This window comes from Tachypleus tridentatus, chromosome 2 (assembly GCF_004210375.1).
Source record: "Tachypleus tridentatus isolate NWPU-2018 chromosome 2, ASM421037v1, whole genome shotgun sequence".
Taxonomy (NCBI): Eukaryota; Metazoa; Arthropoda; class Merostomata; order Xiphosura; family Limulidae; genus Tachypleus; species Tachypleus tridentatus.
In genome coordinates, this window is record NC_134826.1 from 132,126,874 (window position 1) to 132,146,487 (window position 19,614).

The window sequence follows — 19,614 nt, forward strand, 5'->3', positions numbered from 1 at the left end:
TCAACCCACTTCAAAATATTATTGTTTTAGTAATGCTCTTTTCTTATGGACACATAATACATTTTGAATTTGGCACTTTCAGAATGACGTTAAGTAAGCTTTTAGTAAAAAAAAATTGTCTTTTGTACACAAAATCTGATTTTTACTAAAGGCTTGAAATTGAATATAGAGGCAAAGTTCAAAGCAATTTTTGTGTTAAGATTAAAAATATTTTGTTAGTTTCACATTTTTCAAATTGTATTTGCATAACCTCCTGAATAAATACCAAAAGTTTCTTTTTTATCAGTCATTTACTTGGTCGATTTGACCTAACTGTGACAACTAAAAATACAAAGTTTTTTCTTTCCTTTTAAAATGTAAAATAGAATACATAATTTTAAAACCAAAGGTAGTACATCTTTTTCATTTAGAGTTGCATTTTGACCCTTGCAGACTAAGGCAATAGATATTTAATGTAACACAGCTAGGTACCTATAAGCTGATGTTGAATAACATAAATATGCTTAAGCTTGGTGCACAGTGTCATTGATTAGGAGAATTATGTTTAATTGAAATAAACAAACTAATCTTAATGGTTTAATCTCCTAGGAATAAAAAGGAATTGAGTTCTTACTTTTGATATCTTCAATGTTTTGCACTTGTATGACTAAAGATGACACTAAAATTTAACCCTGAAATTCTAAGTAACAATAGTGAGGTCTCTGAAGTTCAATTTAGAATACAAAATATTTTCACATATATAAAATAGAATGTCTTAAACTTATATAATCTATAAAACTCAACTCTCATATCTCGTCAAACACAGAGGCATACAAAAGAAAATGATGTCAACATGTTAAAATCTTCTTAGGTTAAGGCTTTTAGATCCTTGAACTGTTAGTTAAGTAAACTCCTTGCTTTCTATTGGTTATGAACAATACAATAGCAAATGTGTAAAAGATTTTTTAAGACAGTTTTTAAAGGCCGGAGGCATGACATGTGGCATTCACTTTGCTGCTTATATGTTCATAAAGTAAAAAATTTGTATTCTAAAAACTGATAGTTTACCTGAGGGATATGTATAGTGTGAGAAATTCCATTAAAAGTAGCAGGAAATGCTGAAATGGAAAGTTTAGCTTTTCAAAATTATGAAATTAAATTATGAACAATAAACTGTTTGAATTACAAGTCTGTTGATGATAAAGCAGTTTAATTAAATTTTGAATGTAATTCTGTAAAAGGTGACAACTCATTACCTTCATATTATTAATTTGTTTCATTACTGGATGCTGAACAAATTCTTACTCATTTGACATTTTAACTTATATTTTGAATTTAGTTTAAAGAATGAAATAACAAAAATACTTGGATATACACAAACACAAAAAACGTGTCTGCAAGTCTAGGGTTCTAATTATCAAAATAGTTAACTTGATAATCTGAGTGTTACACTAGTTGACTTTCTTCCAGTCAGAAGTTCTAAGTTTAAAAAAAAACAAAAAAAACTGTGACTGGTGGTGTTCAACTGGAAAATATCAAATATCAGTCATTAAACAAAGATCTGATTATTCTCCTGGTGCATCTGGAAACCTTAAGAAACAAATATAAATTGTCTTTGATTGCTATAATTAACTCCTTGGTTCATTTCCTAGCAAAAACAAAGATATCTATTTCTATTTGTTTGCATGGTGATGCATTGTTAAGAAGTCTGCATAGTATTCCATGTATATCTAAAAAGTACTAAAAGAAAAATCAGGTCAAAATTATTCCAAAATCCTTGAAGTTTCTTTCCAGAATAATACCTTTTATTATTGGTACCTAAATTTTGCCTACACACAGTTATTAAATTACAAATACTTTTAAAACGTGTGGAACTTTTCTGATTTTGTATTGGTTCAAATACAACTTTTTTTAGTTTTATTTAGATACTTTAATCAAAATCTCATTTTACTTTTATTACTTGTAAACTTAACAAAATATGCAAAAACACACATATTACCAAAATGATGACATCACCCCTTTAAAATCTAAGTTTTTTATCAATGATTCACCACTTGTTGGGTATCTATATTGATTATATAGTTCTTCGATATCCATATTTGTACCACTTGAAGCATTTGAAATCTTGCACTTTTTGCGAGGCTGATGACATTTTGTACTTCTTTCAATATCTGAGAGAGATGGAACTTTTTTCTTCAGCATGATTGGCTCCATTAAAGATCCAGCAGTAATCAATTTACAAAATGAACATTCCTGCCTAACTGGTTTCTCAACTGGATATAGAGAAACTGAAAAAAAAAAAGGGGAGAGATAAAATTGATAGATAAAATGTTAAATATTAAGTGAAGTTATTATTAGTTTACTTGGTTTAACAATTTTTTAACTTATTGGTTAAGAAAAGCAGCTTTGAAATTTAAATTTACAATTATAGCTGAGTAGCTCTGTTTTAAACTCGACTACTTAACCTATGTTTTTCAGTTATATGAGCCAAATAATTGTAGACAACATGATGGAATGATTTTTATTTCACTATTAAATAACTTTGCATGTACTATGGTAACAAATAAGTGTGCTATGTTTGAAATTATCATTCTGTCAAATTTTGTATAATTCCAATAACAATTAAAAAAGCAAAAAGAATCTGTCAGATGACATTGGACAGTACAATAAAAATTGATAATATTGAAAACATTTTTTTGGCTTTTTACAAAAATAAATTAATGATTAAGGGCCATACCTTTCACTACCATGGGTACACACATCACTATACAAATTTTGATATTAACTGCTTGTCAGTATGGACTTTTGTAATGCCACTAGAGTACCCAAACTACAATCTCTCAGACTTTTGAGATTCAACTTTTAAATAAGTAGTGAAGCTTGTTAACAGTGTCTTTGTTGCCATTTATTTATCTAAACACTGAAGTGATTTAGTTAATTTAATAATCAATCAGCATGAAAAACTGAATAACTTGGAATAAAAAAGTAGTTAGGCTGGGAAGTAGTACTACCTACTTATAGTGAAAAACTTGTAACCACGTGTCTTTCATTGTGCATCTAAAAATAAATGTGGTATTGGAAGAGTAGTTTATCTGTGAAGGTGGTAATAAAAGAATAAAAAATTATGTGCACTGTGTTTCAAGTATAATAACCAATCTGCATGAAAAACCTAATAAAGAATAAAACAAGACTTCAATGTAGCACTACCTACACTTATAGTAATATTGTAGAAATATAGATGCTGTTCTGAAAGCTAATGGTTTTCTGGCTTGTTGATAACTTCATCAGTTAAGTTTCTAATAAGAAAACACATATAAAGCGTCATCTACCTTGTGCTTTAACCAATTCCCTTTACTGATTTCACTGATTCAGAGAATTTAGGAACCCCATCATATCAGCGACTCACTCAAAATGAAACTACATGTTGGGTTTATTTCTGTAACCAATGAACAGTGATAAGTATCAATGCTGTTTTTTTGTACTGACTGAACTTCACTTTTAAAATGTTCAACATTTTAAATAGAACAAAAGTGAACAAGCCTATTGTTAATAGTTAAGAACCTAATGAACCATCTATGATGTATACCATAACCTTTAGTTTTCATTACACATCAGATTGCCAAGAATCTTTATGGTACTTAGATGTTATTTTTTTTTCTACCAATATCAATTAACCTATAAAAATGTTACTTTGAATATACTTTTAATATTGTTGTTTCAGAAAGTTTACACTGATCTGTACAACTCTGAAAAACAAGTCATCAAAAATTATCTGTTAAGAGGTAGTTCTACAAGTTTATCAAGAGAGACACTCACTCACAATAAAGGTGATCCCACCTTGTATTTAAAAATGAACCACTACAGACAGAAATATCTTTGACTACAAGTCACAACATGAAGGTATAAACCAAAAGAGGAAATGACTGGTCTAAAGAAAGCCTGATATTTAAAATGCATCTACAAAAACAGTGGTTTTGTCTTTTGGTATTTTGTAAGTTAAGGTAAATGTAAAACATTTATTCCTCAGCAATACAGCAAATGAATATTTTTAATAAATACTGGAATAGGTATTCAAAATACCTAGCAATGGGCATTTTCTGTTCATCCATTTGCAATGTATTAGTTACTTTGTATAGAAAGTGTAAAAATTAAAATTTTTCTTTTTAGTTGCATAATGTGTACATAGCTCTTTTCTAAACAAGTTTCTATATGTATAGTACAACAACATTTATAACCTTATCAATGATGATCCAAAATCAACTTTCATAGAAAGCATTAAATCAACAAATTTCAGCTCAGAACTTACATAATCCACTTGTTTTTGAATGTGAAGTTTTCTTTATATAATTAGTTTCTGTATCAACATGCCACTGTTTAACAACTTCTTCTGCCCAGCCTTTTGTCTCTATAGAACTTTCTTCTTTTGTTGAAGACTCTTGTAGCTCTAGCTTCTGTTTAATTTGGAAAACACCTAATGGCTTTGAAAGGAAATGAAATTTGTGTTCTGATATAAAGATTACAATCCACTTTATCAGCAATTTAAAACAAATGTTGTATATAGGTTTAGTGAAACAAAGATTTAAAAAAAAGGTTTACCATTTTAACAACAACACTTACACACTGAAAAACTACTAAACAAAATGTGTTAAGATGAGACAGAATACTTAGATCTAAATTACAGTATGTTTTTGATACAAAATCCTGTCTGCTAGTTCTAAAAGTTTACTGTGCCTTTAATATTAACATTTTGCTATGTTTGCAAAACCTATAGATCACGGCAAGCTTTTAAATATTTCTTTCTAAATCATAACACAAGTGAAAAAAAACAAAAACTTTGATCAGATTTAGCAGATTAGAAACACCAGTCTAAACCGTTTTCTTGTCACACACTGAGATAACCATCATAACATTAATCTAGTTTTTACCGAACTCCATTTATAACAACTTTTTGCTTTCTTCCATCTAGCTCATTTTCTATTCAATGAGCCAATCCCCCACACCAACAGATACGTTTTAAAAATGTCTTTTGTGTAGCACCTTGTCAAATCCTGATTTACTGGTATAAAATCTGATTAACAGAAACAGACTTTGGTAAACAATTTATCGGATGATTGAAAGAAGAAAAAAAAAACCAACAACAACATACAATTAAAAAATTTTTTTGATATCTTTCAAACATTTAACAGTAATTTCCAAATTAAGTTCACTGAAGAATACATCAACACTTTTGTTTTACAAGGGCCTGAATCACACAATGTTAAAGCTTAATTTTATCCATTCAACTCCAGTACAAAATGCAATACCATGTAATCACACACTGAAAAGGGATTTTAGTAACATCTTAATTTCATAGCTATTTGATAATGCTTTTCTACTTAAATCTTTTCTGTATAAATTAATTTAAAAAAAAGGTTAAAATTTTTTGTTTTACTAATTCTCCTTTCTGACTGGTTCTGTGTTGGGAAGCAGCTTATGTCTTAACTTTCATTATGTGAAATCTTTTCATGGTTTCATGTACACTTTAACAAAATTTGACCACAGTACTTTATAAACTCTTGTAGTTGTTTAACTGCGAGATACGTGGGTTAACATTTTGAATAACATACTATCTTGTTTTCAGATATTTATTTTTCCACCAATCTTTGGTAGAAAATAAGTGTCTAAAGTTAAATGTCTAAGCTTGTTCTTTTATAATTAATATTTTTAAATCCATAATTAACTTACTGTTATTGATGTTTCAGTTAGATCTAAGAATCTTAAATCTTTGTAGCACATTAACCATCTTATTGAGGCATTGGTGATACCCTTATTAACTGTAAAAGAAAAAAATTAAGTCTTATTTTAGTGCATTATCACAAACTGACGATAATGGAGAAAACTGCTTAGAGCTTTTCTTTAGATTACAACTGGTAAGTTCACATAAAAACACTAAATATCTGTTACATGTAACTATCACTTTAAGTATAACAGGATTTTGACAGAAGATACATATGTATTGAAAATTCAAGTACAGTGACCAGAAAATTAAATACAACTTAGTACAACAGATGACACTTTATACGTAAATTTTGTTTGAAAAACAAAATGATACATACGTCTAAAGTACTGTATTTAGTTACGAAGTATACATACATCTGTAATAAATCATACTATGTATTTCCCTACAAACCATACATACATCTTTCATATACACATACCACATTTACCTGTAAAGCATATATACATCCGTTCTATACACGTACCACATTTACCTGTAAAGCATATATACATCCTCTATCATTTACCTGTAAAGCATATATACATCCGTTCTATACACGTTACATTTACCTGTAAAGCATACACATCCGTTCTATACACTTTACATTTACCTGTAAAGCATATATACATCCGTTCTATACACGTTACATTTACCTGTAAAGCATATATACATCCGTTCTATACACGTACCACATTTACCTGTAAAGCATATATACATCCGTTCTATACACACCTGTAAAGCATATATACATCCGTTTCTATACACGTACCACATTTACCTGTAAAGCATATACATGTATCCCACATTTACCTGTAAAGCATATCCCACATTTACCTGTAAAGCATATATACATCCGTTCTATACACATCCCACATTTACCTGTAAAGCATATATACATCCGTTCTATACACATCCCACATTTACCTGTAAAGCATATATACATCCGTTCTATACACATCTTATATTTACCTGTAAAGCATTCATACAGTTTGTAGTATAGACATATTTATGTTACTTACCTGCAGCTTATGTTTCATTTCTATGTAAGATTAAAAAAAAGAAAAATTCTGTATTCTAATCTGAAACATTCCAAATCTACTTGAGGTGTTACTTTTTCAGCTAAATAATTTATTGTGTTTCACAGAATAACACTGTATTGAATTTCTTCAGGTTTAAAGATTATATCAGGTTTTCTCAACAGCCATGTGTTACTTACAAATTCTGCTGCCCAACATGTTGGGTTGGTTGTTGTAAGTCTGGGAGATTGTTTAAAAACACTATAACTGTAGGTTAAGGAACAATTCAAGCATTGTTTGACATGTATTAAGTGAATGTAATGAGGATTGAAATAGTGCACAAGTTAGCTCTGAGAAATCTTTCTTACAATTAATTCTAAATCACATTATAATTAACTTATAACTAGCTCTGACATTTGAAGTTAAACTGTCATATTTCTGAAAACATAGTTTATCTTTTACTTTTCTGATAATGTACGTGCATAGTGAACTATGGAAAGACACAAGTGATTGAACTTAGTGCTAGAAATAATTATTTAATAAATTAAGCATTTTTTTTTCTCTGACCAATTGAAATAAAAGCAAGTTTCATTAGCAAGCACCTCTGTTCATAAGGAGATAATGTATGTTATAATGGTGACCTGTTTATCTTAAAAGCTGTCAGGCAGTGGGTTTTAAACTGAATTTCAAATAATTGTGCATCATTTTGAGATATATACTTTTAAAACAAATGTTTCCTTTCTTACTCTTTGAGTGGACTTCCTAAAATACTTTATTTTTTAAAACAAACTAAATACATCTGGAGAGAACCCCTCCTACTGGCATAGCCTAAGTAATATTAGTAAGCACAAAGCTACTGTGGTGTGTTTTTCATAGACTAGTATTCCTAAAAGTCTAATTACTTGTTTATCAAATACATTGAATTTGATATAAATTTATTTTTTATGGGATTTATTTAAGACTCATACTACATGACAAATGAAGCGTAGTAATATGGTAAATATGTACATATCAAACAAGGTGATATTATTGGTGATGTATTTGTAAAGCTGGACTTGTCTTAAGTTGTAATTTTTCCAAAGAAAGTTAATTTTGGAATACAAAGGAAATAAGAAGAATAAGAAAGGAAAAAAAAAGATCCTTTGTTCACTGAAAACAAAGTTCTGATTCTTAGATTTGTGTATGGGAAAACCTTTTCTTTTTACATACCTTTGGCTTGGATTCAGGATTCCGAGTTTAAGTTTTAACCCACTAGTACTTGCCAATAACTCAAACTACTGTAAATCCAGTAAGAACTCAAATTACTACAAGTTTAAATATGGCAATATTCAAGTTCACACCAATTTTAGAAAATGGACAGAAATGTCCAGTTTAGAAAATGATCATATCATTTCTAAATGATTTCAGTTTTATAGAATAAATGATTAGAACTTAAGATATATTATACATAAGAGAAACCATGAAAAACTCACACTCACACATACAAATATAGATATTGATTTGAGTCACATAAAATTATGTACTGTCAGTGAGAAAATACTTAAATTTTTTGTGAAATTATAATTTGTTTGCAGATTTTAAGTTTTGTTTTATCACATTACATATACATATTTAGGAATAGTACAAATCTTTAATGGCTTGTGACAATTTTCTGATCTCAGCTGAAACACAGGACAATTATTTTAAGTAACAGTTGAAATTGATGTTATTTTAAGAAATATTCAATCATGAACCAAATGACAGCAGTGTTCTCAAGTTAAAAACATATAAGCTTACATGAAAGATCTAAATAATGTAGAAAAGGAGATCCTCTTGCATACATTCGACATGGCAATGTTAGCAGCCTAACGGCTCTGTCAGTCAAGTTGTTGTCTGCTAAGACCAAGCGTTGTAGCCTGAAATAATCTGCAGTTCATTAGGTACTATCTGTGACCATACACACAAAAATACTATACATTGTGTGTTGTGTGTGTACATTAGTATTTTTAGTGTTCAAAAATTATTCAATAATTTGTATTAATCAAATAGTCTGACATTCAACTTGTTTCTGAATTCCATTATTGTAAAATAGAAATACTAGAGCAGTTTCTATATTCACAAAAGTATTAAATTATATTATACAGTTTAGGATGTGATTACCAAAAGTCACACAAATGTGAATGCAAGTACTCCTACATTACTGCATTATCTTCACAAAGTTTCTGGGCAAAATATTCCTAAATAATTGTAACCACAATGTCTTTCCTGCTGTGCAGTTTATGACAGGCTTTGATATTAACACTGAAACAATGTCAGATGAAAAGAAATCTATACAACAGATACCTTTTAAATATATAATTTGATTGGCCTACTTATGTCTATATACAAATATACACACATGATGTTAAAAAAACAAAAAAAAGTTGTAATACAAATTAAGACTATGGTCACTAAGAATGTCATAGATAATGTGAAGTGTGGACACTAGGTACATTCTAAAAGTTGGAATACATTGTATAATTTATTAATAAGAAATATGGTAATATCTAATTAAGATCAGAACTATACTATTTTCGTTAACTGAAAATGTATTTTCAAAACACCTTGTTACTTAATTTCTGCAGTGCATATTGGTGTATAAAAAACACTACTACTAAAAATAAAAGACATTATAACACAAAAATATTGTTTTTATTTAGACACAGTTTTGCTTTAAAGCTTTTTTAGGAGTAATACTAAAAAACAAGCCAAAACTGACAATATAAAGCTTTGAATGCAAAAGACAGATGTGTGAACATGATGAAAAGGAAAAGACCAGTTCTAGCTGAAGGCAGAGAGCCACAGCTATGTAATGGAGAACAGTTGATCAGAAAAGAGTGAGATGCTAAGGCATCAATTAATGGAACCCCAAGAGACAGCATTCCTAACATAAACCTGATGGAGAAAAGACCATTTTCTAAGCAGAAAACAGTTCAGTCAAGAACTGTCCCAATATGGAAGGTTCTGAGTTTAAAAACAAGAGGTCCTGAACATCTGTTGCAGAAAATAAGTGAAAAAAAATAATAATTTACTGTTTAATGTACATAAAACTGTTAAAAGTTAAAAACAAATTTTGTAAACACAAAAATAACTAATTTATGTTATAACACACATAAGGAGTTTTAGAACATTGCTTCTTATGTAAGGAGTTTTCATAAAATTTCTACTATAGTACCTATATAAAAATGCCTGAGTCAACAATTGTCCTCTTTACTGACTTTTAATATTTCCTACAAATCAAAGTATTCCAATGATACATGATTAGTTACCTCTTAAGTTCCCTGATGTGACTTATCAAATCATGACCATCTCCAAGATGGCAGCTGGTTAAGTCGAGATCAATTACATAGTGTGTTAATTGAATAATGGGATCACAATATTCATTAATCATAAGAAGGTTTTTTCTTAACCACAAATGATGAAAGCACCTGCTCTTTGTAAGCATCGACGAACAGCTGGATCAGTTTTGTTATTATAACTTCTTGTCCTGTAAATGCCCCTAAGTGAGCAGTCAATTTAAACAAAATTTCTCCAATGACGTCTGGAAATCCTATCAGAGATTCAACATTCAAGATGTTTTTTGCAATAAAATTCAATGAGTAAGAAAACAGAGTTGGAACAGAACTTTTGCTTTCAACACCTCTCTTCCTATCACCTGCAGGCTTAAGACTACTACATGAAATACAAAACTGTGAATACAGACTGCTGGAAAGATTACTGCAGCAGAAAAACTGATGCTTCACTGTTTCATTTCTGATCATAACATAGTCTGGACGATAACGTGGTATCAATTTCTCACAAGTTTCATTTCGTACAAGTTGTAATTTTGTGAAATGGCCTTCACTGAATGTGTATATAACTGGCGAGAAAAAACTTTCATGTTCCATAACAAATTTTTTTTGCACTAGCTGCTAAGAAGATCGTCACTTATGTTTCACTGATTTTGTTCAGTCCAGATCTAAAAAATGTTGAAGTGGATACAAGTTATTTGAAAACATTGTAAGTAACAGGTTTAATCACAAACATGTCTTTATGTTTACATAATAAAAAACATGCCAGTAAATAATAATGAATTTAAAAAATTGGAAGTCAAATATAATTCTTATGTTTGTCACTTTATTTCATTGATATTTAGCCTTACTTTTGAGAGAGAAAGTATGAAATTACAAACTTTCACACATGCTGTCAGCTAAAGTACAACAGTGGTGATTATAAACATTTTATAAGATCAAATTTACAAATTGTCATATGCAACTTCACTGGCCTTTAAGATGTTTTAATACTCTATTTTCCTTGCAGATTTGTTGCTTGTCTTGCTAGCTGGTAGAAAGAGGTTGCAATTTGCCAGATCAGAAATCAGGAATGCACTGGTTACCATGAAGATTTTGCTAATGGCCTACATTAATAAATGACAAAAATAGGGAAGTAATCAATAACAAGATAAAAAATAAAAATAATTTTAAAACTATATATTTTTTTTTATTTCATGCAAGAAAAAATAAACATAAATATGACACTACAGGACTTTTAAGAAAACAATTTTTATTAACATTAATCCTACTGGTTATTAATAATCAATCACTAATGTGTTATCTAAAAGCATGTTTTGGTTTATTTAAATTAAATTTCTTTGCATTCCGTTATTTGTTGTTGTAACATACATGATTGTAAACACTTTTATTAAGAAATGAATTTTAAGTAAAGCATTGTTAAAGTAAAACATGTTCTACAAATTAATTTAAACATTGTTACAACAAAATAAATTTATTTTTATAATTCAGTGACCTTGACTATCTTGTGAACAACTTCCATTTCTACTGGTGTAAAAAATAAAATTATAAATGTGATGTACTCATAAATGTGCACTGCAGAACATACATCAACACAACAAACTATATTTTTTTGTTCTAACCAAAATATCTGTCACAACATTGAATTAGGAATTTTAACACAAATGTTAAAGTTCAAGCATTGCATTAAACAGTTTTAATTTTATGTTTATAAAGCCTAAGTTTTCAGCATTGGACCAATAAGAACACAGTGTTGCAGGCTGTAATACCACATTCATCAGCTATAGCACAAGCTTTGAATTTCATTCACTGTTGGGAAAAAATGCAAATAGTTTCCTTTTTTTTTAAGTTGAAAATTATTACTTTTTCTTTTTTTATAAAAATGTTATGTTTGGGAAAGTAATGAAACAAAGTATCTTCAACATGTGTAAAACCAATTCTACTTCTAATTTATTCTTTAACCAAAACTTTTTTTATGACTAAAGGTTAAAATACTTAGAATCAACAAAAATAAGTTCCAGCCACGTAAAAATTATACAAACAATCATGTGATGTGATAGAGACAAAGACAAGGTTCACATTTTGAGAATGTGACATAGACAGTAACTGAACTGGTCTGGATCTTTAAAGACATTTCTTAAAGAAATTGAAGTGATGGTATTATCCTCTCATAGCTGATTTATGTACTTCTAATATTCACCAAGTGCTTTTGTAAACTGAAACATTATTATTCATTTTAGGATTATTTGTGCAAAGCAACATAGGAACTATCTGCTCATAGGTTTCTCTGATTAAGAAATGTTAGTAAACAGTATCCACTGCCAACTCTTAGGTTATTCTGATCTAACCAAACAGTTAGATTTAACATCCATCCTATTGTACTTCCACAGCATATTAACCAGCACAGTCAAAGCACATTAACCATTATAATTCATACAGCTCAAACACAAACAAACAAATTTTTAAGTTATGAGGTTTTCTAGAGAATGCACTAGAATGTCAATAAAACTAACACTTATTCTTTGATGGAATGTTTTTTGGCTTGTTAGCTCGAATTACAAAATTCTGCTGGATAAGTATACAGATGTGAAATGATATATTTAAAATTAATTAAAAAAAACATTTAATTTTTAGATGGACTGACCTTTGTGAAGGAGATATTCTAACATTACTATATCTTTTTTTTAATGTCATACTCACAAGGAATGATAAGTTATTCAGTGATAGCATTAATTTTTATACTGAAAAGTGTGACACTCAAATTACAGCCCTGAGAGACTCCAAGTTCCTGTAGAAAAGAACGGGAAAGTGTAAAACCCACACAAACTCGGAATCTCCTGTCCATTAAAAATTTTTAACAAAAATGGGCAAATGGCCATTTAACCCACATAAGTGGAGACCTCACAAAATGTCATACCTCCATGTTGTATCATAAGCCTTCTCAATGTCAAAGAATATTAATACAAGATGTTGTCAATTGAGAAAGGCTTCTCTGATTGACATTTCAAGTTGAATCAGGTGGTCCATGGTGGAGTGCTGTTGTCTTAATCCACACTGGGTGGGTGAGAAGAGGTTGTTTGATTCAAAGAACCAAACAAGATGAACATTAACCATCCTCTCTAAAGTCTTACAGAGACAGCTTGTCAAAGCAATTGGACAGTAGTTTGAAAGAATCTTGGGAACCTTCCCAGGCTAAGAGAAAAGTAGGACAATAGCCTGGTGCCAGGCATCAGAAAAAAACATTTTCCTGCCAAATCTGGTTAAAAACAATCAGAAGAATAGCAAGAAAAGCAGGAGATAGATGGTGCAGGCTTTCATAGTGTACATCATCAGGTCCAACTGATGTACTGCCAGACCGATGAAGGGCCAGTTTGAGTTCCACCAGTGTAAAGGGGCAATTATAGTCATAGAGATAATCAGCTCAAAAGGAAAGAAGTATTCTCTCTGCCAAAGTCTTGATGGCTAAGAAGATGGAGGATGAAGTAAAAGTGCTAGATACCTGGCAAAAGCTTTCACCTAGAGCATCAGCAACGCCCCAGGTATCAGATACTTCCTGGCCGTCAGAGAGCAAGATTGAGAGGGGGGACAGAATTACATTACCCACTGACCTTTCAAATCTTGTCTCATGACTTTGGAATTGGTGGTAGATGATATGCTAGTTATGAACTTAATCCAAGAGTCCTTCTGGTTTTGATGCCTTACCCACCAAGCATGTGCATGGGCCTGCTGGAAAGCGATGCAGTGCAAGTGTATGGGATACCTATGACATGTTTATGAGCCTTCCATGCTATGTGGTAGGCAGGATTTCACCACAAACGAGGATATCATGGAAAACATGTCAAGTTTTTAGGAATAGGTTGAGCAGCTGCCTGTATAATAGTCAGTTACTGTTGCCACACAGTCGTCTACTGATGGCTTACAGACAATGGCAGGGTAAAGTTCTGCGAGAGCAGTGAAAGAGGACCAGTTTGCTTGATTTAGCTTCCACTGGGACATGCAGGTTGGGTAGCATCAACCACGACTAGTCTCTCTCAAAATTACAGGAAAATGATTGCTGCCTTGTGGGTTATTGTCAACCCTCCATGAAAAGTGGGAGAATAGTGAAGAGGAGCAAACTGAGTAAAGAAGTAAGCAGTAAAGAACTGATTAGGTACATGAAAATAAGTATAAGAACCAGTATTGAAAAGAGAAAGGATGTGATCAGAGAGCATACACTCTATGGAGCAACCCCTCCCATCAATATCAGCAGAGGGGATGATGTCCATTAAAGTCCCCCAGGATTAAAAAGAGAGACAGCAACTGTTCAATGAGAGCATCAAGGTCTAATTGATCATAGGTCTCTCCAGACAACAGGTAGAGAGAACAGTGATGGTATGACCCAAGGAAACACAGATGGTTACAGCCTTCAAGAGTGTGTCATGTGACAAAGACAGGGTGGGCACATGCTGATCATCTGACAGAGGAACCTCTCCATGCACTCATTTATCACACAGCCTGGCATTTCTGTACACAGAAAATTGCAGAAAGATGACTGTATCTGCAGGTTTCAGAAATGTTTCCTGTAAGAAAGACACACAGAATGGTAGGAAGCAATCAGTGCTTCAACGTCATCCAGATTAGAACGTAAACCTCTACAGTTCTATAATATCAAGGTGGCCATTTTTATTTATGTGCAGGCGAATTGGGTGGAGAGCCCTTCTGTTTACAACATCTTTTTCTTTATTGTCTTTATTTATGGGAGGTCTGTAGACCTCCATGGATCCTGCCCTGGGTCAATTGGGTGGGTATTTGTTGTTGGAAGAGGATTCCTTCAACTGAGGATGTGAATGAATGATTGTTTTGCATCTTAGGGTGGTAGAAGATGTATCCATAACCAGAACCAAAAGAAGTGAATCTTGTGGTTTGCTGGAATGTATGTTAGGGACAGAGATGAGTGTTGATGTTGATTCATCAACTTTTTAAACCATGGAGGTCAAAAGACTTTTCATTTGGTTTGAGAACGATTCTCTTGGAGGCAGAAAGAGATCTGTAGTAGTGGAACAAAGTGCTGCAGCATACATCCAAGATGAAGTGGTGGACAGCAACTTTTGAGCTTCAGAATAAGTAATGTTTTGAATCATTTTCAAATGTTGCACCTCTTTTTCTTCCGACCATTTAGAGCAAGAATGAAAGTAGGACGGGTGAGAGTCATTGCAATTGATGTAATTAGGGTCCATTTCATGTTCATAGGCATCATGGTCCTTGCCACTGCAATGAGCACACATCAAGGAACCACAACATGATGTCTTTGAGTGATCAAACAGCTGACAATGGAAATATCTGAGAGAGTTTGGAATGTATGGCCATACTTTGCAATTAACATAACCTGGCTTGATGGTAGCAGGTGGATGTGGTGATCTAAATGTCAGAATGAGGACATTGGTTGGCATCATAATTCCATCTTTGCAAATGGAGATACACCTCACTGCAGAAACTCCTTGGATGGAGAAACCAGCAAGAATCTCTGACTTGTGGATGCTCTTCATAGCTTTTTAAAAATTTTACCTTTTCTCATCCTAGTGTCTTCAGGATACGGGTAAAAAAAATCTGATCTTTAACTTAAGTTATTGGATAATCTTTTAAACTTCAATAAGATCACCTCTTATCTTTTTTTTAGAGAAAACAAGTTGAGAGATCACACCTCCCCATAGAACAAATTTGGAAAGAAAGTATCAGGAGAAAGTGACACAAAGTTGTGGTAAAATATTAACAGGAAAATTAACAATAACATTTTACCATTTGCACTCTCATATTTTTCATCAGTTTATAGTGCAATTATCATAATTTATTTGTATTCTATCATGCTATGCTTACTGTAAAGAATAAGAAAGGTTGCAACTGTTACGTTACTTTTTTTACCAGATAAATCCGTCACTATTGACTTTTTCTTTTTGAGTATCATACCATACTATAACCATTCCAGCTCTAACAACATCCTATAGCCATCCTTTAACCCTCTCCAGTAAGTGAATACCATTTTCCTTAAATATGCACAGTGAGGCCTAATAATAATTTGTATATTTTTTTTAATGTAATTAGTGTTTGTAAATACGCTCTTAAAATCTATTAGTTTTACAACAACCCAAAGAATTTTACTTTAATGGTTTGAGTTACTTGTCCATCACTAGGCCAAAACCATTTTCTTCAGTCATAGTATTTATCATGATTCATTATATACACTTAAGAGTACTGCATGTGTGGAACTTCTTAATTATATATGTAAAAACAGGATAAGGGAAGCATGAATTATGTCACCATATGAGTGTAGGAAGATTTAAAACTTCTTTGAACTTTGCAAAAGTGATATTAGAAGTAGGGAAGTAGAGACCAACTCATCATATATGTAAGGGAGGGGTTAGTTAAGTTATTATTATTATATACTGCACAGGAATAGGTATTTGGTGAATGATCTGTTATTTCCAAGAGCCCAATCTCAGGCAGGTGTGTTTGTATGTTAAGTTTTTGGGTACGAATTTCTTCATTTACTTATAAACAGAGCACCAGTACTGTAACCCTGTTCAATATTGACCTGGGGTCAATATCACAAAGTTTTAATACTTGATTCTCACACTCAGGTTTTGAAAGTATCACTAAGTCTTGTCTCTCTTACTGTATAAGTCAACTGATTTCTCATTTTTCATGAAATCATTTTGCTTGTTTGATGGCTATCATGTTCTGAAATAAGTTTAACCTTGCAGTCAATGAGATACCCTGTGCAGCCAACAGATTCATTTGGAACTCTGCATACCTAACCTTACACAAAAGTAGCTTAAGCAAGTCACATTAATTTAACTTACTTTAAATAAACAGTGCTGCTTTTTACATTCTGCAAATTTTCTGCATTCAAATACAAACTACACATTGAAAAAATGGTTAATTTGCAAAGCTAGTTTTCCTCCTCAATTTGTATGAACCAAATAATTTATATCCAAATGCACTGATTTTACTATAGGGTGGCCCGTAAGTCCCTACCCATCCACATATCTTATGTATACAGTGTATCTGTGTGCTGTCCCTCATTCTCGCTGCATAATATTATGTGATGCCATGTTTTGCGAGATTTTCCTCAACATAGCAGGGGTTATTGTTCCAAATGCCACAGTAACAGCTGCCTTCAACTCATCATTAGTATTATAAAGTTGTTTATAATAACATATGGATGGGTAGGGACTTACGGGTCACCCTGTATAATTAAGGGTCATTTGCAAAATATTTGTGTAACTTATCTATCAATTATTCTGTAGCACCTCGACATTTTTTATACAGCTAACATAAAGTTTTGGAAAACATGGGACCAATTGGTCAACCTTGGTTGTTTCATTCCCTAAACAAAACTGAAACTATTAACAAATAAATAAATATCTTAAAGGCAGCCCTTAGCATTCATACACTTATCAAGCTTTTTATTAAGCTCAAATAAATTTACAGCCTCCACAACATCTGAAGGCAACCCATTATAATTACCAACCATGCTGTCAGAGATATAACACTTTCTTAGCTAAACATGACTCCTGTCATACCAAGATTTGAGTCCCCTAGTCCTAATTGTTCTCTCTGTTAAATATGAAAAAAGATGATGCATCATCACTATCAATTCCATATAAAATCTTAAAAATCTCAATAATATGCCCGAACTTTTTTGAGAGATTTCAATCTCTCCTCGTATGACAACCACTCCATCCCAGGCACCATTCTAGTGACAAGTTGCAACTTCAAATCATATTTGCCCTACCACTAGTCACAGCACACCACTTGTATGACTCAAGACTTAACAATCACACCGAGATCCCTTTCTTTCATGACACTATTAAGGTTATTCCCAAACAAATTATACTTATAATTTAAGTTACTATTAGAATCAATCTTTAATACTACTATTACTAATACTAGAACTAATTAGAAGTAGTATCAGTATTACAGAGTAAATTACTGACCAATGGTAATAATATCGATAGTTAACCAGTTATATTATACACCAAAATGGTGAAAAAAATAAAGTAGTTTATAAGAAAAATCAAAACTCACTGCAACTGCAATTTCTTTACTGATAAGCTCTACATATCCAAAACGTGAGAAAAGAAAAAAATTACGTTCTCACTTAAATTCCATAATAAGACTCAACCGTGCAGCAAATCCTGTTTAAACGTTGGCGAAATTTCGCAGACGAATAATTAAGCGCCCTCTGTCGTCATTTATAATTTTCGATATTTAGGTCCTTTGAGTGGAGTAGTGTAAGACTAGAGGGAAGGCAGCTAGTCATCACCACTCACCGCCAACTCTTGGGCTACTCTTTTACCAACGAATAGTGGGATTGATTGAACATTAAACGCCCCACGGCTGAAAGGGCGAGCATGTTTGGCGCGACGGGGATGCGAACCCGCGACCCATGGATTACGAGTCGCACGCCTTAACCCACCTGGCCATGCCGGGCATCCTGGGAGGGTTAGGTACAATCTTTCTCCTGTATGTTGCATTACGATTGATTTAATTATTCGAACTATAAACCCTCAATTTATCTAAATTTATATAGATAAAGTTATTAATTGATGTAAAAATATAATACAATATTTGTAATAAAATACAGAATATATGTAATTTTTTACTCATTTTGATTTTCATCATATTCCACGATTTCTTCTTCTTTTTTATCATCTGGTTTGTTTGGAATTAAGCACAAAGCTACACAATGGGCTATCTGTGCTCTGCTCACCACGGGTATCAAAAACTAATTTCTAGCATTGTAGGTCTGTAGACATAGCGCTGTGCCACTGGGGGCTTTTTTACATCAATAATGCGTGTGTGTGTTTTCACACAGCAAAGCCGCATCAGGCCATCTGCTGAGTCCATCAAAGGGAATCGAACCGCTGATTTTAACGTTGTAAATCCGTAGACTTACCGCTGTACTAGCGGGGGACATCATTAATGCATTTTTTATTCTCTTTTCTCCAAACATGTGTATAGAAATCTTGAAATTGGTTATGTTACGCAACTAATAATTTTGAATAACTCTAAAAACAGTTTTCTGTTTTTCTATAAAAAGAGACCTAATGTAATGAATTATAAAAAGGATATAAAGTTTATTAATTTGTTTTTTTCTTTCTGTCATTGTTAAACTTTATTAAATGAAGCTGATATTATTTTTACTTTTTGTCCCATTGCTTATGTTGTAAAAGTACAGAAAATGACCATTGTTCCCTTCAAACTTTGCTTTTGTGACCTGGGTAATGAAATTTAGAAATTAACCTATTTTATATGTAAAAACGGGCAAATTTGCACATTTTCATTTACATAAGGTCTGAATAAAACAACATATGAATAAAGATTTACATGTGTTTATACTAAAGTTATACAAAAGTGAACAAAAGTGTTTAGAAGTGAATAGTTTTTTTGAGATTTGCGACTTTAATTTAAATCACTTTCTTGTATTATCCCCCAAATATAGTCTCCCATCATGTTTTCGTTATACGCTCCTTGGTAGCGGCGTTTATAGTCCAGTATATCTTGGTGGAAGCGC

The 19,614-nt window shown here is 31.9% G+C and overlaps 1 protein-coding gene across 1 annotated transcript; it reads right to left on the reverse strand.

The window, feature by feature from the left end:
- Positions 1-1,762: 1,762 nt before the first annotated feature.
- On the reverse strand, positions 1,763-18,284 carry LOC143245134 (leucine-rich repeat-containing protein 42-like). Its single transcript, XM_076491068.1, is given in 8 exon segments — positions 1,763-2,267; positions 4,286-4,457; positions 5,704-5,792; positions 8,530-8,648; positions 10,041-10,186; positions 10,188-10,729; positions 11,036-11,167; positions 18,126-18,284. Coding segments are annotated over 6 exon segments (1,290 nt in total). The 5' UTR covers positions 10,659-10,729; positions 11,036-11,167; positions 18,126-18,284; the 3' UTR covers positions 1,763-1,974.
- Between the last annotated feature and the right edge of the window lie 1,330 nt (positions 18,285-19,614).